The sequence below is a fragment of the Numenius arquata genome, chromosome 2, assembly GCF_964106895.1.
Source record: "Numenius arquata chromosome 2, bNumArq3.hap1.1, whole genome shotgun sequence".
NCBI classification, from domain to species: Eukaryota; Metazoa; Chordata; class Aves; order Charadriiformes; family Scolopacidae; genus Numenius; species Numenius arquata.
In genome coordinates, this window is record NC_133577.1 from 44,729,525 (window position 1) to 44,753,085 (window position 23,561).

Consider the following 23,561-nt stretch of genomic DNA (forward strand, 5'->3'; position numbering starts at 1 on the left):
TTAATTTTCGAAACTGGCAATCTTTCTAGCTCAACATAAAACAAAAACACTGTTGCTCCTGACAGGAAAATGGCCAAGATTAATTATCTAAAGAGATCACAATACTGTTGGTAGGTTATCAATTGGCTGGTAACGCCTCACTGTCAGAACAACATTTATTACATGGAAAGTATTATCAATTTTTTTTTTTAAGGTAAGATGAAGAATGAATGAGAAAACATGAAACAGTAAACTCTTCAAAGGTGCATGGAATAAACTTGTAGCACAGCAATTTGTCCTTTTCTAATTCACTGGCAAGTTGCGGGAATGATAACGTGGAATCACAGTATCTGGTATACTCATTAAATAACTACGAGCTTACATTGGAGACCAGAAAATTGGTGGAGCTGCAGAAGGTGGCAAACAAACAAATCTTTTACAAGATACAAGATAAAAGAAGTATTGCTTCAAAGCCAGCTATTAGAAGTTCAGGTACCACAAAAAAGCATGTATTTGGAATTTCCACAGACTGAATTTTGGAATATAATCTTAAAGGACAATTATTATTTTTCTTAAAGTAACGTACAGTGCCTATAGAATGGAATATATGTAGCTGGCATTGTTTTGGAAAGAACTAGAACAGAAGGGTGGAAAATGCAGTAACTCCTAAACTCCACAATTTTAGTATGTCTCCGTAAGTATTACTGAGAACTGTGATTCTTACCATGGAAGTGTAGTGAACTTTGATAAAATTACAAGCTGAGAATTGCATCTGACAGTCTACTGTAGCACCGTAACACTGACACTCACAGGATCTGGTTTCAGGGTGGATATATGACTTATCCTTCACTGCATTTATAAACATTTTAAAGCTGTGCTGCTTCTAAATGAATAACAAATGGTCATATAACGCTGAGAGATCTCAGGACTGCTGAATAATGTAAAATAGTGACAACAATGCCTTGATGAAAAAGACGACAATGTACAATCCTCTACATAATCCTTCTAAAAAGTTACAGCAAATTAACAACTACAATAGTGCTTTTATATAAATAGTAAAATATTCAAAAAAATTTAAGTTTCACACAGAAGTGCACTCTAGCCTCACCTAGCAAACCCCTATTTCAACACTTAATTCTCTTTATTTTAAAACAGATGTTTTCCTTGCAGTTCTTGTAAGTTGAAATTGCATCCTATGATAACATCCAGAAACTGAACACATTTGAACTAGTATATTAAAAGGGTGATAAATTTCAGTTCAAAATTTAGGGAAAAATAATAAATCAAGAAGTGTAATTCTTTCATAACTAATTGTACAATAAAGAAAATTTATATTTAGACACAATATGGTGAAACAATTATTAGAGAAAAAATATTTAAGAGAAATATATAACATTGATATTAAATATGCAGAATAAGTTGTGTGGTAAATTATATGTTAAACAGCATGTAAGTCTCTGTTTTCTCTTCTGAATGAAAAAGAGAGAAAGTCTCCAGGAATACAAGTAGGATGAAAGATAAAAATTAATAAAGTCAGGCAATTGAACCTGAAGACCTGAACTACAGCAGCAGCAGCTAGCAGTGTTTGAGTTATTTTACCCAGAATTGATTATCTGTTACACTACATTGAGATATCTAGATTATTGATCGGTAAGATTATGGTACTGGGGTCTCCCCACTTTTCCTCCAGGCACATCGAATGGAGTTGCAACAAATAACACTAAGTAAGGACTACTTTGTTATTGTTGTCACCCTTCATGTAGAACATAGCAGTTACTTTTTAATTTAAAATCAATGAACGTCTGAAAGGCAGCCTTGTTCCTTCAGCATAAATGAATCATTCGCCTTTGCCGAGCACAACAACCCCGTCACCAGCCAAGGTGAGAGTGGGTATTTCTTTGTTGTCGTCGAAAATTCTGCACGCTACAAATAAATAACAATATGCTAGAGCACCAATTAAGCTTTGTCAAACCCACGTTTATGGCCACTAAGATCAAACATGAAGCTAACTTGTGATTCTAAAGTGGCATTTACTTTCAACCAGGTCTTAACATTTGATATACACTGTCAATGTAGATCACAGCAAAACAAAAAAAAAAGGCTTTTTTTTTTTTTTTTTTTTTTTTTTTAAGAGGAGCAGACTAGAAGTATCACTGCTCTGGAACTGGCGGGTTATAGGAAATGAAGTATTATTCTGAAGCTGCACAGTACATTTTGAAATGCCTGTAATGGGGGTATTATAAAGTAGGGAGAACTCTGACCCTCAATCAGGCTAAGTTCAGCATTATGTTTCTTAGCATTAAATCAGAAGAGCGTGGATTACAGAAGGGAAGAAAGCTATTTGCCTGACTTCTCTCTACTTACCCCTAGCTTGCTTCCAGCTATCATTTATAAATAGTGCTCTGGAGGGAAGCTAGGCATTTTATTAGGGAAAAAATAAAACTTGTTAAGACCACCTTGCCTGAAAACTTGGCTTTTGATGTGCTGGTGACAGGGACTGGAGCAAGCAGTGTCAAATGGAATAATTTTTAAGGAAAGACAACAGGAACTTGTCGCCTCATTGTATGCATTTACAAATAGAAGCTTTTCAGAGTATTAGGCCTAGTTAAAGCTGCCCTCTGGATAAAAAGTGCTCCCAAGCAGCCTCAGACAAGCTTGGGAGACAAACAGATGTGACTATGGTCCCTGGCGTTTGGCAAGAACACTCACTGTCAATAAGAAAAATATGAGCATGGACAGGGCATCAGCTGCACCGCGGCCGAGCAGGCCTGCAAGTGTCACAGCAGCGGCAAAGTTGCGGCAGAGGGAAATAAAAGGGCTGCAAAAGCCAGGCTGGTGTGAACTTACACTAGCATGCCAAGAATTTTTTGGTTGTTGTTGTGTCATGCCTCAACATATTAAACAAAAACGCTGGAAAAGCCACTGTCAATTTGAATTCATTTTTCATCTTGCATACAGTGTTTAGATTCTCCTTTCTGCGTGCTAAATAAGAGCCTCAGAAATGAAGACAGACTGGGAAAGGCACTAACAACAACAAAGCTATTGAAATAATATAATAATAATCACAATAAAAAGTAGGTTTGATGAGCAAATACTTTCATAGATGCAATGACATTTAAAGCAATTCACAAGCATCTATGCATTCCTGTGGCAAACACTCGCTCAGACAGAAATTTTGTTATGCCCTTCTTAAATAGCTGCAGTCTCCCTGCCATTTCTTTTTTTCAAGATAATTGACCTGTACTGTGGTAACATGCCTAGAGTTGTCTCTTTAAAGTCCCCAAACATTTCTATGCATGCCTACGCAACACAACCTCTTTTTCTGTAATTTTCATAGTTCAATACGCAAATATTTTTGATGAGTGCCATTTCTGCAGTTACACTTGTTCACCTCCCCAAGACATTTGTAACAGGCTATGTCAGATTTTTACCTACTCTCACCTTTGCAGTTAATGGATGGTTTGGTTATGTTCCCCAAATAAAGGTCTCTTCTGTGGGGGAACCTACAGCTGCACTGCTTTAATTGCAGTCCACCTACTGAGCAATTGGGCACACAAGCGCTTCTTAACTCTTTCACTAGTAGTTATCACCTTTGCTGCTATTGGAGTTCTAACTTCACCAGTCCCATCACCAAGAAGGATAATACAATAAAAAGGGTGTAGGACAGTAGATGCTCTTGAACGTGAGTTCTAGCCCTCTGGTTTATTACATGCTTCTGCAATAACTACCATCCCATGTGTAAAAAACCCCAAAGAAAACCAAACCCAACCCCCCCCATCAAAATGCAAAAAATCCCCTTCTCTCCCAAATTAAAAAATCCTATTCAAACTCAGTAATTGTTCCAGTCTCTTCAGAAAGATGCAATGAAGACAGAGTGTTACGCAGCAGGTAGTTTCACACACAGTAGTACAATGGCCTCAACTAGCGAGACTGTCATCTCCCTTGGGGAACTCTGGGTACTGGTGGATTAAATACAAAATGTTTGCATGCTTATTTTATACGTCTCATTGTACCAACATGTCTGTCGATCACTTTACTCTGTCTGCTGTTAGCAGCTGTCACTTTCCTTGCAAGCTGCAATGCTTTATTTGGTACCAGCACAGTTGCTTTTCTTGGTACATTGTAATTGTGCCAACGGTTACAACAACATTAAAGGCAAACTTAATTTTGTCCCTTAGTATATTTAGTGTCAAACCATTTAGCAGACAATACTACGACATTGTTAAGATCACTTGTAAGTAATAAAGTAAGTAAAGTTCTGCTTCTGTCAAAATGCATGATTATTAAACAAAGGCAGAGGTGAAAGAGTGTGCATTTTTTGTTTAACCGTATTTATTAAATATCTGTACTCTAACTTGGAAAAATCTTAAGCTGTATACTATTATGATACAATAATGTTTTCAAAAAGCCTGATTTCTATAGCACAATTAGATGAATCGGTAATGATCAATACTTGCCTATCAATTATATTGCAATTAACATCTTTCTCACCTGAGGAACACATGCACGGTAAGCAGTAACATACCGTTCTGCCACAGTATCGATGCATTCCTGCAGATGGCTGTAGAACTCTGCAAGTTTATCACCACTGAATGCTTCAGCTAATGGAGAGGCTTGATAAAAGTTTGTAAGTGAACTTCTTTCACAAGAGACTACAGTAAGGCAAGACCGGACTGGTTTGCATTTTAGAAGGGACTTGAGAGAATTATTTTGAAGGGGAAATCTAATTGACACTGTCAGTCTTCAGTCTTAAAACACAGGTACAAAATAGATACGAATATGGATATGACTGAAGAGAGAATGCAGTGAGAACTGTGACACTTTAAGCTTGAAATGACTGGCCTATTTTTTATAAACTGAAATTGAGTAGTGGTGAAGCAATGTTCACAGCAGCAGTTAGAAATGAAAAAACAGAACTCACAATTGGGTAACAGAAGAGAGTCAATAAAATGGTTAAAAAAAATAATGTGTGGGACAGCTTAACTTTACAAAATCAAAGAATAACCTGAGCAAACCTCACAGTATTCAAGTATCTTTTACACAAAAACATCACAGAAACTGTTCCCATATCCTTACACAGAATGGACCTGTAGTACAGATTATCTCATTTCTTACTCGGCTTAAAATGCAGACACTGCTGTATCTGGTGGCCAATGGAAGTGCATCCATTAGCACTGCTTAAATAAAAGATCTTGGATGAACGTTAACTCTTTCTGTACCTTCCTAAACCTGCACAAGTTGCAGACAATGGCTTCAAGAGCATTTCGAGTCCATGGAACAGTTTATGATTAGTTTAGGGGTAAACACCATTAAACACCTGATATATATATATATATATGTACTTCTAAATGTCCCATCATTGGACTATTGGCTAATTAGATAAGATGAACACAAAGTTTTACCCTTTCATTTGACTGAGTCTCCAGAAGTATGGCCTTAATCAAAGGTATCACATTAAATACATGTAGTAGGCAATTAGTGCTGTAAATCTGGGGAGACTATTCTGTATTATCTAGGTATAAAAAATACTTCTAATCTCTGCCTCTGGCATGTATGTCAATACAGCCACAGAAAAGATGCATGATGATTTCATAATATTACACTGAAAAATGGAAGGCATGTTTGTTTTTCAGGAAAAATATATGAAAAACAATAGCTAAGGAATTTTATAAGTAAAGATTTCCTCTTTCCCTTGTAGCACACAGCTTGGCCAAAACAGACACAGCCTCTGGTCTCCATTTGAACACCCAGATTAGAGTAACATATGCAGTAACATATGTACCCAGTGGACAATTAGAGAGGGATGGCACCTTGTCCATTCTGAAGAAGGTACCTACATTCTTTCACACTCTGAAATACGTATAGGGCATGTGCACTTCAAGTAGATACCCAGGACACAACTTTGAAGGCAACGTTTCTCAGGTGTAGATGAAGACAGATAAGAGTGAACAAAGAGTTGCTTTAACAATGAAGATCTGGACTCCACATTGTAGTATTATGGTATAGGGCAATCTTGAAAAACAATCTAGTAATGTTTTGTAAAGTACATTTGAGATAAACCTCACTCAGTACAAATTTACTTGGCTCTAGGTCAAAACAATGTCTGAAATATATTGTGATTTGTCACAGAAACATGTCCCATGCATGTGTGCCTGGTGGCAATCTAGGCAGTCAGTGTATTATATGCCCTAACATGCACCACAGCCTACACCAAAACTGTGACAGCTGCATTCCTGGTGGACAGTTCCTTGGAATCTGAGCCCTTTTTCCATAAAAAAATACCTTTGATAATGGGACACTGAGATTGTATACTCAGGTTGTACATGAGGTCTACCTCTATTTCCATCAAACTCTTTCGGTGAATTAGAAGGATTTCATGACTTTTATGGAACACACAAAAGCAGCATTGATAATATGTAGTAATAGGAGATATCCAGATTCCTGGAAATCAGAAACTTAAAAATTTTATTTTATAGTTTGCTTGACCCTGTTTTTAATATGTGAAATAATTTACAAATTCACACATATTGCCTCATGCTAGCTTTCTGGATGCTGTAGAGCCTCTCCCAACACCAGTGTGTTGACAGGGTTGAAAGGATTTCTGTCTTGGCTAGGAGTGGTAGACCAATACCACTGCAAATTACTCCTGCCTACAAAATATATTAAAAGTCTCTACAGAAACTTTTCATTCAGTGCTACAGAACTGGTAACATAATAATGAAATACAATGCATATGCAGCATATATATTAATTTTTAATGCTTATGAATATAAGTATATATTTCTTTTTGGTATCACTTTTCTCAGACACCATTCAGGTGAAATCAGTTCCACGCTTGATTTCTCCACATCTTTTACAAACAGTAAAGCTTTTCCTCAAACTTGTCTAAGGAATGACATCATCTATACAGCAGACTGCTTCATTTGCCTCCACAAGTGCAAAAACCATTACATTAATCGCAAGTGCTACACACTTTATTTTCCTTTTATTAAATCTTAAACAGATGTGATAAAACCATGCAACTCTAACAAGCTCCTTTCATACTATGCCAATCTGTTCACAACATAACTTTAAACATAAGGGTGACGTACCTGTATTATTGAAAGTCCTAGTGCAATCCTATTATGAGAAGAATATAATCTTCCCCTAGCCCCATCAGATTATCTCATCACCTAATACTATATCTTAATATGTTCCTTTCTGTTATCTTTTTCAGCACTTCTAAGTGTCATTCAGACATAGAAGTAGTCCAAAATTTTCCTGAACTCTACAAATCCACACACTCAACTCCACACAGACATAATTTTAGCAAACAATGGAAAATAAAAAATTACATCACTACATATGTTTTGACACCCAGTCTCAAGTCACTTTTGTACTTTGAGTCTCCAGAAAAAAATTCTGTAGTAGAGGCCTACTGCCCTCAGAAAGGATAATGCATTGTTTTTTCTTGTTTCTAATTAGTAATTTAAACATATGTTCAGCATTTAACTCTAAATGTTTGCCTTTTCCCCAAGCTCTAAGACAGCTGTCCAAGATGTGAATGCCAGAAAACATTTAAATATCAACATCTGTTGAATTATGTTAATTTAGTGTAATATAATTGGGCATGAGTTGGAATTGATCAAAAGTATATGAATTACACAAAGGCAAATCCAAACCAATATCTTGGTGTACAAACAAGTCACCAAGGAACACTGAGGGAATAAAACCAAAAAAATCCACTTCTGTTAAAAATTAAATAGCTAAAACTTACAGTTTTCTTCAACAAATGACATGATTTCACATTTTCAAGAAAGGAAATGAATATTTATACTGATTCAGAATTTTATATTCATTCAGAATATTCTAAATTTTTTGACAGCATATTCCAATATTGTTTTATGTCAAGCAACACCTGATAAAAATGAATAATGCTGATGTGTGTAATGGTGAACTGTAGTTAGAAAATAGGTTGCATTAATAGAATACTATCCTGTTACAGGACAACATTGTTTCCAAAATTCTAGAGCAAACATTCTGTTGTTTCTTCTTCATCTTGTGACAACACTGTTGATATCCAAAAGACATGGGCCCTGATCCAGCTCTGAAGTGATTTAGAAAATATCTTTGTGACTTGAGCAATAACTGTGGTCTTGAACAGATACCTCCACAGAAGGACTTGATAGCTTACTCAGCTACACTATTTCCTCCAGCTATTTCTGGATAAATATTTGTTTACTAAGTAAATAAAGTCACTGCAGCACCAATCTATTTAGTTAAAAACTCATACTACCTATATAGTTCTAGATTACACTCATGTAGAGTTATGTTAAATGACTTCAAACATTAACACCATATTCAAAATCCTTTACTTTTAGAACAGGTATAGAGCAAGGAGTAACGCTACAAAAATCCACAACTATCTAATATAGGAGCTTAGAAATAGAACAGGAAAAATGTCTTATTAGGTTGGTAACACTCAACTTGTATATCAGTTTCCTTCTTTACCTCTGTGCTGGGAAGGTGAGCAAGCATAGCCAACTGGAATGAATCTGGTCCACTGTAGAAGACCAATAATTCAATTAATGTAGGTAAAAAGCCAGCACAATGTAATGGTATTTAATCAGTCATTCAGACCTAGATCTGGACCAGTGATCCAGAAGCTTTTGTTACACTACAAACACAACAGTCAGTCCTTAACCTACTGGCTTCCCATTGGTTCCAAGGAAGTAACAGCTCTGCAGCTGGACCTCAGCATCATTCTCCTCCTTAGTCCCTTCTGCTTCCCTATTTTTAATACTATATTTGAGAAACAACCCTAAACAATGTAATTGTCTGGCCAAGACGGTACAGTTATAATGCAGTCAATCTGATAAACAAAGATATAATTGTGTGCAAGGTGGGATGAGGGGAGAAAAAATAATGACTAAAGCTAAGACTGAACATTAAGCAAATTATGTTTCCTAACACAGCACCCATTTTCCCCTTGGTAACTGTCACGCAACTCCACCGAGTACAAGGGGTCTGCATGTGCAGGAGTGAATGCAAAATTTGACTTCCTAATAACAAAGGAGTAGGTAAGAGAAAGTTAAAGAAACACTGACTTTTTTTGGTCCTTTTCAGTTTCAAAATTCTTTAGCAGCAAAAACTTCACTCATGTCCTCCTGCTCTATATTATTAATTAGTGATATTAAAACTTCTAAAAAAATTAAATATATAAAGTAACAGGAACCTTGGCAAAACAAATTCCCAAATCAAAATGAGGAGGCTGAACAGTGTCCTTGTCTCCCTTTTGGCTACGACAGTTACTGAACATTACTTTTCAGATGGGCTGAAATGCATTATTATAATAAAATATCACCATTTTGAAATATCAACAAAGAAAATAAACACAAGAATTCTACATAATTTGACAGAAAGTACCCAAATTTTCTTCTAAACCCTTTCTTTCCTTAGACAAAATCACAATCTGGATAGAAGTCAGTGTGCCTGTGCCTCAGAATTTTAGTGAATATGCATCAGTGGATCTTCTTTGTGCATACAAGAGTCAAGGATCCCTCCAAGCTTAGTACGAAATTAATGTAAAAACTGCACAAACAGTGTAATTTACAGTAAGAACAAAAAAACAAAATGCAAAATGACCTCTTTTGATTGCAATGTTGCTTAACAATAGATTAAATATTTTTTGGAACTACAATGCAAGTTACTGCACATAGCTCCTGATCAGACCTTAAACAGGTCTGAATGGTCTTCACACCTCTGAAGCCCAAAGTAACTTTATCGTTATGCCATTAGGTTTTTAACAAGTAAGCTGAGACAAGCAAAGCTTGAGCTTTGGAGCACAAATTCAAGTAAAAAAAGAAAAGAGATAGTCTAATGCAGTTGAGTCTAGTGAGTGTGAGAAACAAGCACACCATGTGCTAAAATTCAGGTACTGAAATTAAGAAATTTCCTATAGATTCATCCAGGGGAAAATTCAATGCAGATGATACATCAGGAGGATCCAAAAGTAAACAATTTCTAAAGGTTATATGATTTTTTTATTACATATATTTTTTAAAATCAGGACTAATTGACTTCCTGTTAGTTAACATACTCATGCACCTGCAATTCAATTTTAAATGACAAATTTTCAGTATAATTTAGCAACTTATTTATGTACAATTTTATAGAGTTTATTAGATTTTAGTGCAGTAACAACAAAATTTGGCTTGTGGTTTTGTACTTAATTAGTTTTGCATTAAAGATCATAGAATCATAGAATGGTTTAGGTTGGAAGGGACCTTAAAGATCATCAAGTTCCAACCCCTTGGCCATGGGCAGGGACACCTCCCACTAGACCAGGTTGTGCAAAGCTCCATCCAACCTGGCCTCAAACACTTCCAGGGATGGGACATCCACAGCTTCTCTAGGCAACCTGCTCCAGTGTCTCACCACCCACGCAGTAAAAATGCAATGAAACTGCTCAGATCATACGGAAAAATGTATTTTCCAAACTGAGCATGGACTCTTCAAAACTGCTGCTACTTTTGCAAATGTTCCCATGGATTGAGCTAAAATATAGTGGCTAAGGTTTATTTAATCAATAGATACTTTAAATCTATCCAGGAACCAATACTGAGGCTTGAAGATTAAAGCATCACATACTGGCTACATTTTGAAATAAAAATCAAACTGTTGTCATACTGTCCTCCTCTTGCAAATTAAAGCTTTTTGGGACCTTTTAAATAAGACTGTAGTATAGAAAATACAATCAGGAATTGCCTTTTACCAAAATGGCACCATCTTTTACTCTTCCCAGAGAAGAAAAATACCAAACTGACGGAATAATGTGCTCCCTGAGGGTGACGGCGAGGGAGGAAAGCAATGTGTCCTCAAACATTCATGTAATTTAATCTGGAACTGCAAATATTATTAAGCACCAATCATAACAGTACAGTTACTGCTTCATGGCACTCCAAAGAGGAGATAAAACTGCTTAGTTGTTAATTTCTAATGATGTAAACACATTTGGATTTTAATATTATATCTGAATCTTCTGCATTATTAGCTCTGGGGTTACAAGATATTAACTTACTACCTTAATAATTTTACACTTGAATTAAAAGGCGTGTTTAAATATTACTTCTTTTTAAAGTATTTTTATTGGGAACATGTGTTCATGTGATGGCAGAAGTCAATCACCGAGTACAACAACTATGCATTCCTTAGCCTCACTGCAGTGTAAGTATGTGCACGTTTTCATGTATAATTTTCAAAAATTGGCTGAATTTACCTCCTCTGGTATTGTAATTTCATTCCGCAAAAGCCACATTAAACAATTACAGTTCTTGTAATTAACCAGTAGTCTAATGTACAGTTTTCTTATCCTGATCCATTAACAGCTGCTCAAAAAATGTAGTAATTAATGGTTTCATTTATTTTTGGCAAACCTGCAACTCGACAAATAGTTTTGTATCTGCTGCAAATTAGGACTCTTTCCCAAACAACAGATGACACGGTGGGAAAGAGGGAGCAGGCAGAATCCTTGCACATCTTTGTCTCTTTAGAAGATCAAATAAAGAGCAGCTGTAATGCTATTTGTCACATCTGTGTAAAAAAGTGCCATGATCCGTATCATCAGATGAAAATGAGTAAGTGCTGCACAAATGTATAAACAGGGGTTTCCCTTCCAAACTGGGAAAGACAGAAAGTCATATTTCTAACCAAAGCAAGAATCCACTTTTGAAAACCTCTCCTTGGGTTTGGTGTCACTTTTCTCTTAAGAGCGTTTTTAAAATATTAATTCAAAGAGAATACCATTAGTAATTAGTAATAAAATGTAAAAATACTTGACCGTCATCCTCCTGTACCAACACAAGGCACATATTTAAATTGGATCGAGAACAAGTAGGGAAAGGAAGGAAAGAGACAGTTGCAGAAAACATGGGGAAGTCAGTGATGTTCTGGGGTTTTATTGACACATCTCCATCTAGTAGCATCTGACACATTTCCTTTACGTAACCCTTCTCATACTACTTCCAGAGTCTGCTTTCCTGAATGTCTCCTCCACATGTGCGAAGACCTGTATTTCAGTCTGTGCTGTTCACCACTGCAGGAGAAGACTTCCAAGACTTCTTGCCAGATCAAAATAGAGCAGCAAGAGGTGATCGTTGGATGACTGGCACGCAGTCCTCCTTTCACACTATAATAATGGCTGAGTAGGTGGCTCCTGCTGATTTAAAAGGAAATATCAAGGTTCTACCTCAAGCTATGGTCCATTTTGCAGCCACAAGAAGTGGTGAACTACTTCATACTAAGCTGCTGCTACACTGGCTAGCTAGTTAGGTAGTTGAAACCTAATTTCTATAACTCCACACAAACTTGAAATCACTTTTATGAGTATGGCTTAGCCTTCTCTCAAGCCAGGACTGCACTGCATAAGAATTACAAATAGCTTTATTTTTCTTCTAAAGATCTCTGAGGGAGTATTTGAGAGTGGAAAGCCAACACGGAATTATCAAGATATGACCAAAAAAAATTGGTAAGCAGCAAAATTCTGGCACCGTTTGCTTTTCAGTTTCTCAATTCATGCATGTGTCAAATTCTACTTACAGTACAATAAGAAAAAATAAGTATATAGATAAAATAATTAGCAATACTTAGCAGAAGCACATTGTAAAAGAAATATGATACAAGACTATTATGTATAGCAAAGAAAATAATTATATAAGTTTAACTTATTCAGTAGTCTGCTATTTTCCCAATCTGCAATTCTGTTGTTTCTAGATTACAGCATAAATTAACTTGTTATGGCACTGACCGTTAGACCAAAAGCAAAATATTGTTTCTTAAGTACTCTGGTTATTCCATCAAATGAGGATAAAAGTACTTCCTAACTTTGTAAGGTATTACAAGGATAAATACATTAAATATTAAGAGACAGGCAGACAGTTGTATGATGGAGATCCCTCATATATCTAACAATATAATCACATGTTCAAAATCACGTTATAGCAGCTCAGCAAAATATCGTTCCATGCTGTTTCCATAGCTGACCAAATGAATCTCTTAGCCCTGGGGAACCTCCTTTAGGTAGAACTTATTTTTATAAAATTTTACAAAGGTGACTTAAGAAAATGTGTTTTACCTTATACTGGGAGCAGGCAAACAATGAACAGATGATCAGCTATGGCAGTTCAGCTGCCAAGCAGCAACTTGTTAACTCGCCATAACTCAATCATGTTCAATTGTTTGCCCACAGCCTGGGGCTACAGACAGACATTTGGTCTGCTAACAACTGTGCCAGATGAAGACATTACTATCCCGAGCTATTTGTTATCACACATCTGCTGGAGATTATCATCTCCACAGCTCTGCCGGAGGAAGAAATCATGTGAGCACTCCCTAATATGGTTTGTACAAAACCAGCCAATTTAATTTAAATAGGTGAGTTTAGCTAACCAGGCTGGTTTTGCCTGAAGGGTATTAAAAAATGCAGACAAAACCAACCTTCTTTACTGGCAAAAAAGTAGAGGCTGAAAACAAGCAGCTGGAAGAATTAACAACTTTGAGCAGTGTAGCTGGACTGGGGAGGGGAATGTTCCTGTCCTAATGCAGAGAGATAAAGTAAACAGGGAACTTTTTCAAGGCTATACAGGAGAAATAAATGCAGCTTCTAAACCCGTATTATATAGTACTGTTTATATAATTTAAATAATTAATGGAAAAACTACATATTTATAAATTAAAGCTTATTGGTAAAGGTAGCATAAATTTATATATATACACATATTTAAACGTGTTGAATACAGAAGATCATGTGTTGAACTCTATCAGCATAATATAATCTATCCAGGTTCCAAGGTTTGTGGTGCAGGACTGTCCCCCTCCCTAACGTTTGGTTCACCAGCAGCCATATCAGTAGTTCTCAAAAATCTAATTATCTTGCCACTAATAAAAGTTTGTGTTAGTTTATGTAGGATTGGCTCATTATTATTAATTTTGACAGAAGAAACCTAATACTAACAACCCAGTACAGTAAAGCTCACACAGAAAGTATCAGTATTATTCCACCACGAAGAGACAGCCGCAGACCACTGCCGTGCTTAGAGCTCCACACCTTTCTGATGTATTTACAGAGTAAATTATTCCACAAGTCACTGATCTAATGTAATATGGGTATTTACATATTGTCTACATGCTGAGACAAGAACTGTGTTCAGTCATCCAAAAGGGGTAAGAAAAGTCAAGGCAAGCACAGAAAAATCTGTATATACACATCGCATGTACATACAAAAACTAGAAAAAAGGTATTCCAGAAAAGCCAACAAAAAAGATAGTCCCACAACAAGAAATACAGTGGTGTGAAAACTATATGAAAACCAACCCAGAGAAATTCAGTCTTGCAATAAAAGCAGATTAAACTGTATTTTGGTTAAGTACAATAATTTTATAGAATTTCCAGTACCTACTCACTACTGCTCTTCTATCACCGCATTTAGCAACAAACATTAAGACTATATAAGGTCACAGCCATTACTTTTTGTATGCCTCTTTTTAAGCGGGTTACTCATTTGAATTACCTTGATGTATCAACTGTAATAGTTTAACACAAGCAAGAACTAATTTAGAGGCAATTTTAGAAAACTTCAGACTTTCAGGTGTGAGTAAACACTTGCATTCAGCAGAAGGTTTAATTGCATATGCATGTAGTACACAAACTATGAAAGATTTACTACAACATGACTTAATTCTGTAACTTAACTTTGTGACACTTGATTGGTATCATAGTTTCGTGTTTTCTAAAGTATTTGGGCACATGCAAAAATCTAAGTGACAGATTTCCATCTTAAGATTTCATACACAGTAATGAAGATGCACATTTGCAACTAAGGTGATGTTCATTTTATTAACTCTGTGAACAATATTTAGTACTAGAACAGTAATTTCTATAGGTAACTTCGTAAGCAGAAACATCTTCCTTCTCTGTATTGCCTGGTGAAACTAAGATTAACCCTTTTGGTAGAAGTGATAATTTAAAATTAAGTCATAACAAAATCAGCCTTCAATATTAACCACAGATAAATCTGACATATGTCACTATGCACCATGAATTTAATTTGTACGGAATAGAATACCAGAGGAATTGTCTTGAATTGAATGAGGAGAGCAACTTATGAACATATGAGGATATGAACTATGCATTTGTCATGTGTGGTTCCTATATATCTGGAGTTCAATCTCTGTTTTGGTTGTAATAGCTTTTGATAAAAAAAGCAAAATATTAGGTTATAGAACACTTAAGCTACAGGAAGAAAGTACTCACCAGACATGCTATTGGCCTGAGAGAAAAAATGATTGCACATCGTGCAAATTAAGCTCTTATTTTCAGCAGCTAAAATGTAGCAAGAAAGTTAAAATTTGTTCAATATACATCTTGTAAATAAGACATATATGACTTGATACTCTGAGACAGCAGACGGCCTGCTAAAAATATAATTTTCATAGAAGTTTAAGAATTTCTTTTCAAGTCACCTTAAAGAACTAACAGTAAAGTTTCTGTAGTAGGCAGAGAAAGTGGTGGTTTTCTGAAAAAGCACAAACAACTAATTTGAAATAACCTGACTCCATATGGAGGAAAAAGCCTTTGAAAATAGAGATGGTGGTATCATGACATGTTAGCAGGTGACCTTGCTGGTTTTAAGGGTATTACAGTACTTTATGTGGTTTTACATACATCATAATAATAGTTTATGTAAGTCTTGTTTTAATATTACAGATATTTTATGGAAAATGCTAGTCTTCACTCTTACATTTGCCACCTGTTGCTTCTACACAACCCTGCCAGATGTTTACTGGGATAACAATCTACTAACATACTGCTGATTGGACATGAAGAGAGGCTGAAGATAACTTCAGGTATTTAATGCCATTTAAAACAATCACTATTTTAACTGCTTGTGTTGGTAGCAATCACTTCACTGATAGCTTTATTGGTAAGAACAACAAACACATAAGTTATGATTCTGAATTCCTCAGATACCATTTTACATTGCTACAGCATAAAGAAGATCCTAAAATGACTTTAAGTATAATCTGTTTATTACTGCTCACTTTATATTCACTTGATACTCTCAGTTTCATGTAAGGAGACAGACAGTAAGAGTGCATTTATGGTGAAAATGCTTAACTAAAGTGAACTCATTCTAAAATTCTAAGCAAAAATATGACTTAACAACTGTGCTTGCCAGAAAACGTATGGAGAAATTTTCAAAATTTTTTGACTTAATATAAAAGGTTTAATAGACAAAGATAACCACAATTTCTGAAGCTGAATGACCAACACTTGCATAACCAATGTTTTATAGTCTGTAACTAGATCGTGTATGCAATGAAATAGATTCATATGTAATATGCCTATTTTTGAAAGAGGTTTTGGTCTCCCTTTCCAGGTACTCATCAAGGAATTAAGCAAGTATTTAACAATATGAATAACTTATTTCAGTGCCTGAAAGACAACTGTCTCATTCAAAACCGTATTATTACATGATGACAGAAATCTATTATAACTTTTTGAAAAAAGTAATTTGATAGCATGTTGTCAACTGTACAGAACAAGGTAAAAATTGTGTAAGGTGTTGTGCATAGCAAGGGAAACATTTCTGTAGTTCCTCATTTAAAAAAAAATACTAGGATTAAAATAATAATAATAATGCAGAACAAATTCAGCAGGTAACAAGTATATAAAAAAACCTCTAGCAAGACTCTTAGGCCAGTGCCCATCAGTTCAGTGTTGAATGTTTTTTTTGTTGGTTTTTTTTTTTTTTGAGAGGGAGGATAGAAGCCAGAGGATACAACTAAATTTGCTTTTAATAAGTCTTCACAATGAAATTTTTATTATCAAAACGCAATATAAGAACAATTTAAGTGTTACAGTATTTGAGTTATCATCTTGATTTCAAAAGCATGGATGCATAACGGTAACTTTATACATTTTTAGCACTTAACTTACATGCCAGAAGCACAAACCTCACTTTTGCATCCATTTAATTCTGATGTTTAGTAAATAGATTAAATTCAGCAAGTATAGTTGAATATAGTCATCAATAAAGTCTAATACCTATATTTTAGGCAAAGATTATGCCTTATATAAGAAATTCTTGAAAGTAAATCACAAAAAACCAGAAGACCTCTGAAAATACCCCAAAAGAATGGTGTAATTTCTTACATAAAAATTCATGAGTTAAGAAATCAACAAATTCATAAACAAGATTAATGACAGCTGGAGCATTAACTTACCTGCTAGCTGTTTTTACAGAGCTATTCTTCTTGTGTCCTCTCTCTGATCGGTTGTCTCGCAAGAGTTGAAGCTATTAAAAATAATGTTCAGAACAGTCTCACAAGTAATGCCTTTATTTACTTTTTAGAAATGTTATCCTGACAATGCCATTCTTTCCTGTCTTGAGTAATCTTTCAATAGTTTTCAACCAAGACTCTAAAAGAGATGGATATCTAATAGAATTTTAAAATAATAGCTAATATTTCAAGATATATCTACCAATTTAAAATTCCCAAATAATTGAAAATGTAAAATTAAATCATTCTCAAAGCATATTAGAAAGCCATGCAATTCACAATGTCACAATTAACGTATCCATAAAATTTTACAACTGCCACAATTTCAATTTAAATTTTCAAAATTGTACAACAAAAAACTATTCAGGTTGGCACTTGTATCTAAGCAGTTATGAAACAGTTATAAACTCTTCTAAGCCCCAGGAACTTTTGTAATTTGAAAGTTGCAGAATCAACAAAAACACAGTATTAAAGCTTCCCATAATAGTGGGGAAGTAGCAATAATGAAGGATTCATTTAACTGAAACAGTGACTCAGCTTCTGGAACAAGCTCTGATTTACTCTATTTATTTTTAGACAAATAAAGGAAGACTTTTCATTCAGGCTATCTCTAATATTCAGGAGTCTATTTCCAGCATAATGATATCTGTCAGGATGAACAAAGTGAAAATAACGGTAAAAAATTACTGTTGAAAAGTTACACTAAAGACATTAAAACTAGACAGCATAAAATATACAAATGTTTCTTGAAACTAAACTTCAAGTATATTGAAGAAAATATAGAATGAAAAACTGTTTAAAAACAGACTCCAGGTAAATGGAACTAATATTCATAGAAATGCATTTAGAAGTCCACTGGAAATTAGGAAATGATGAACTTTATGACTTGGCCAACCACAACTTAATGTTGAGCATGGACTCCAAAAAATAACACTTATAGGAAAAATTAAGCTTGATTATTTTTTCCCCAACTCTCTACAGCCTGCTTCTTGTCTAAGGAATGCTCCTTGTCATTTCAACTATCTAGTTCTTAGATGCAGTAAAAATAGTCCAGTCTGGTTTTAAAAGGCAATCTGAAGGATACATAAAGGTAAGGCACTTTATTCTAATAAAATAATTTTTTCGTTTTCTTATTATTAACAAATAAGAGCACTTATAATTAATATTTAAATGTAGCCATAACTTAAACCAGCATGACATTCATACAATGCATATCGATTTCATGATCAAGCTAAGGAGAACAGTCTTACTCTTATCAATATTCTCTAGCTGATAAGTAAACTGTAGCTATAGCGTGTACAAACAGAGATCACCTGCCAGACTTTAAATTTGGCTAGTTAATTACTTGTGTTCTAACATAACAATTTCAACTCCAGAAATGAATTAAAAGAGAAAGTAGCAAACCCATGCAACCAATAGTTACACACTATGGATCTTCACAAATTTAGTGAGAATTTTATAGGCTGTCAAAATTGTCATAATTACATTGCACCATCATTCCCATTTCTTTTACTTGTCTAAAAAAATAACCCATTATATGCCACTAGCACCTATATTATTTGATGACATTAGCTCTATTTCACAATTCTTTAGTAATCTGTAAGTTATGAATACAGTGAACTTCAGATAAGCTCTGAAAACACAGCTCTTATGAAATACAAAATAAACACATAAAACTTAAAATTAGTTCAAATCTACTATTATCTGAGAAAAGATGAATTAATTTGTCATTACATACCAGCTAAGCAGATGTTTTTCACGCTCTATGCTGAATGGATATTGCCAGTATGTACGATGTAGGTTTATGCATATCATGAGTTTTAAGCTTAGAATCTTTTAAAGAAGCGAACAGTACATCTTCAGTTAACTACTCTGTTATATGAGATAATCAATATCAAAAAATCCAATAAAAAAAAAATAAATCACTCATTCTAATCTAGCAAATTTGACTACTAATAGCATCAAAATTTCAGGAAGAGGATAAAGATTAACCCAAGAGAACTTTTTATCATGATTAATTAAGACGAAGCATGCTCATATTTAAAATGCTCTTTTTAATGTCTGTCTTCTACTAGGAAATGTGTTACAAAATAATGAGAGTTAAATGTGAATCATATAAAGCTGCCTGTTTAGATGTTGTCAGTCAGCTTAATGTAACAAGTTAGAAGTTCACAATTTACAGCTAAAACTTTTCTTTTTTTTTTTTTTTTTTTTTTTTTAATGTTTTCTCCACTCTGGCAGTTTTGGGCAAGCAATTTAACTTTTACAGATTCGGTTTGCTCTGGAGTTCAAAAGAAGGGGAAGGGAACAGGAAAGAGTATACACTGATTTAAACTATGACTCATTGGAGCTACAAGTGTTCATGATGGATCATCCTGAGATGAACCCTCCAAAGATTCTATAGATCGTATTTCCTTTTGAAGTTTCAAATCTATTTAAATTTGTAAATGTACTAGCAAATCGGCACAGACCTAATGAAATCAATGGTGTTATATCAATTTTTACCAACTTAAAAAATTTACTGTGGAACTTCAATCTTAAATTTCAATGCACTGCCGATATATTCAGCTACTTTTACTGAATAGTTGAAGTTAACTATACATTTACAAAATGAAACCAGATATTTTTCACATTATAAAGTACTTGGACAGTGTGTTCTGTTTAGACCTTACTACCATCCTTACTACCATACCTTTATGAGAAAGGTATTCCTCCATGTCTGAAGACAAGCTAAAGAAATAAGTGTGCTGTTGCTAATCAAGTATTAAACACGTCTTCACATTCCCTCAACCACATCTCTAGGCTCAGACCTCCTGGGGACTACATTGTAGGGGCTCAGTAGACAAACTAGTGAAATATTTTCAGTATCTGCACTATGATGGAGATTTCACAGTTCCATTTTTACTGCTGTGGTCATTTTAACTAATGAAATGCAGAAAAATGGAACTGAAAATCTTCCTGTAGAAGCCTGCCCACTCTTGTCACTGCTCTGTATTTCTTGATTTTGTGAGTCAAATGTTTTGCTTTCCAGCACTTTGAGAATTCAACATTTGGAGATACTATGATTAAGAAAATAATTAAAAAAGTAATAAGACTTTTCATTTAACCTGTTAAAACTCAAAGATACTTAACTGAAATTAAGTAACTAATTAAAGATTTTTAATTAAGGGACTTTTTGAAATGCATTACTGTTAATATATTTCCTTACAAGAAAATATGAAATCATACTTGCTTTGTTTATAATTTCCTAAAATATTAGCCCACTACCTCTGGAGTAGAGGTAGTTAAATTCCTTTACACATCTCCAGTAAACTGTTCTCGATCAAAGCAGTTCTTACCTGGCTATGTTCCTTCCTAGCCCCAGGGCTAAACCAGTGGCTGTGGGAGAAAAAGAAAAGACAGGTTTAACAATATAACTAACAAAGCACATGCTGTCATATGACCAGCCTGTGCGTGCTTTTGGGTATTTTATTGTCTGCCAGGAAAATACAGCCTTTGGCTATGCTTTATTTTAATGGGATATTTTTATTGAGCTCTCTAAGTCTGTAACAGTTTTGAAAGAATGCACCACAAATTTCACTTCTGAGTAGCTACTGCCTTTATAGGCAATTATATTTTGTCAAACAAGCACAAATAATATATAAATGATAGTATTTTAATATACTATAATGCATGTGCTATAAATAAAAGTAATTCCATATTTAGTACTAAAGTGTTACTTATTAATAATTATAGCTAAAAAGATTTTTAAGTACTGTGGACTACCTCGTAGTTGTTAATGTATTATTTCACAAACTGAGGTCTGAGTTTGAATCTAAAGTGAAATTCAAAACCTGTAAATTCAGTGGCTTCATAGCTCCATAGAACTGTACACTTTTGACTAGTGGCAGCCTTATTTCATAGGGACGAAAATTTGGACTAAGATGTTGACATGCAGGGACAAGAACTCACAATGTGACTTTTCCCTCAATATCAGTAAAAGCGTATTAATACTGGTTTACATACATACTGTGACCACATAGAACTGAATTAACATCTAAATGTAACTGTAGTAAGCATTATACAAACCTGGAGCAAATCTTGACACTTGCAAAATGAGAAGGAGAAGGAAAAAACAGTTAAACCAAGGGGTATCTGAAATTACATACAGTACCTAGGTATTACTCATGTAAGCAAGCAATAGGTTTTGGTCAAAGGATAAAATAATTCCATCCATTATAATATTGCACAAAAAGACCATTGCATTATCTGCTATACTGCTTGTAAATTCCTCTAGAAGTGTAACCATAGATTATAAGATCAACCTTGTCACGCCTTTTCTGAAGTAACATTCACTATAGTTTACTGTCATTTTTCCTCACAGTAGCCACATAATGACACTAAAATATTTACTCTAAGTATGCAGGAAGCAGATTCCATAGGATTGTCTGGTCTAAATTACTTTTTTTTTTTTTTTTGGTAAGTGACAAATCTGAAAGTTTTGTGGCTTTTTGTCACTCATTTTTTGTGAGCTTGCTGATGAGCAGTCAACCCTCTCATTCTTGTATACAAGATTAGCTGTCGCTGAAACCTGCCTACTGCTAACTCCTTTTTCTACTTTTAAGATGATTAAGGAAAAAAAGTAGGAAATGACAAAAGAATGAGAGCAATAAAGTTGCAAGTACACTTTTGAGATAAAAATTAATAGATATTTATGTATTTTGGACACAAGATGTTCATCAATCGCACTGAACAGTTCAAAATCTGAGAAAAACATGGAGATTTCATGCACATGCAACTTTGATGTTGGCAGTGGATGAAAAGAAAAACCATCACATTTGCTAGTGACCCAACAAATAAGGTCACAAACATCCATAAGCTGATGAAGATAAGAAATATAATGGGTTAGGTCTAAATTCCACATAGATGAGTGTCTTGTCCCTAACCAGTGTCAACAGCAAATGCTCAAGGAGGAGGAGCAAACTGAGGTATCCTCCTCCACATAACCTCTGCTGGTTTGTGGCAAATGAGTGGATTACAGATTAAATTATTTGTAAAATGTATTTCTATTGAGAAAATATATCAAAGTAATTTGAATGTGCCTCATTTAAATATTAAAAAACTCTTTCTAAAGAATAACACTTTTTTTTTTTTTAATGACAACGTGATACTTGTGTCACACTGTTTTTTAATAATTTTGTCCATTCGTTTAATTACAGTATGATTTTTTTGTTTATTTGTTTTGGTAAAATGAACAAAAGTAAAAACCGTGAAGTATCAGTTGAATTACTTCAGAGTAGAAATAACTTATGAAATCACAACCTCTCTAGTTAACACATACACTAGCAAGTCATGAGGTAGAACAGAAGTCGATTAATAGCATAAAGCAGTTGGAACTGAGGATCTTTGTAGTATATATGATTTGGCACGTTCTGTTTTAAACTGTGGATGCTGTATCTAGCAGCAGTTAGAACATAAAAATGTATCCCCAAATATATTATTTCCTAATTGTGTGTGTTTGTGTTTTAGATTTCTGATTTGGAAAAGTATAGGAAAATTTAATCGTCTTATTGTAACTATTCAAAAGAGATAACCAAGAAATAATGCTGCTAATGTTGTCAGCTGAACAGATTAAGAGTTTACAGTAATGGCACACTGAAGTAACTAAATGAACCAAATGACATCCTGTACTTACGTGTGTCCAAACAATAAATTTAAGATCTTTTTGTGTGGTTTATTATAACCTTCTTCCTCACATGATACATCACGTTTAAGACTCAAAGATGTGATGCTTATTTATTCTCATATATTCAAGCTTGGCATTTCTGAATTTCTCTTTGGAGAAAAATAAAGCAGCTCTTTTTAAACAACCCGTATTTGTTGTGTTTTAGGAAACATACACTTAGCAAGTTAATAAAAATACATTTACAAAGCACTGAACTTCACGTTTCTTTAACAAACATAAAATGAATTACACAGTATTAGAAATATTATTATTGAATTAAAAATCATTATGTAACTGAGCTCAGGTTCTCTTATCACATGTTTTTATAGCTGTAAAATGTCACTTTGGGATAGAGGTACTACTGTAAAGCAAACAATAATAAAAAGTTATAACTCCCATCACTCATACTCACTCATGGTGAAGAGAATCCTGGGACAAGTGAACTGTTTTCCTGCTACCCCCTGGTCCTGGAGTTATCTAATGGAAAAAGTAGGAAAAAAAGTTTTTGAATAATGGGGCAGCATACACACAGAGTGACTGTTTATCACAAATACTAAAT

The 23,561-nt window shown here is 34.5% G+C and overlaps 1 protein-coding gene across 1 annotated transcript in view; it reads right to left on the minus strand.

Moving 5' to 3' along the window:
- The window catches only part of GPATCH2 (G-patch domain containing 2), a 120,013-nt gene that overhangs the window by 13,540 nt on the left and 82,912 nt on the right, over positions 1-23,561 (minus strand). Inside the window, exons 6-8 of the mRNA XM_074168609.1 lie at positions 23,415-23,479; positions 20,637-20,676; positions 17,242-17,312 (exon numbers count right to left, since the gene is read on the minus strand). Coding sequence (XP_074024710.1) covers positions 17,242-17,312; positions 20,637-20,676; positions 23,415-23,479 — 176 coding nt within the window. The remainder of the gene's footprint in view (positions 1-17,241; positions 17,313-20,636; positions 20,677-23,414; positions 23,480-23,561) is intronic.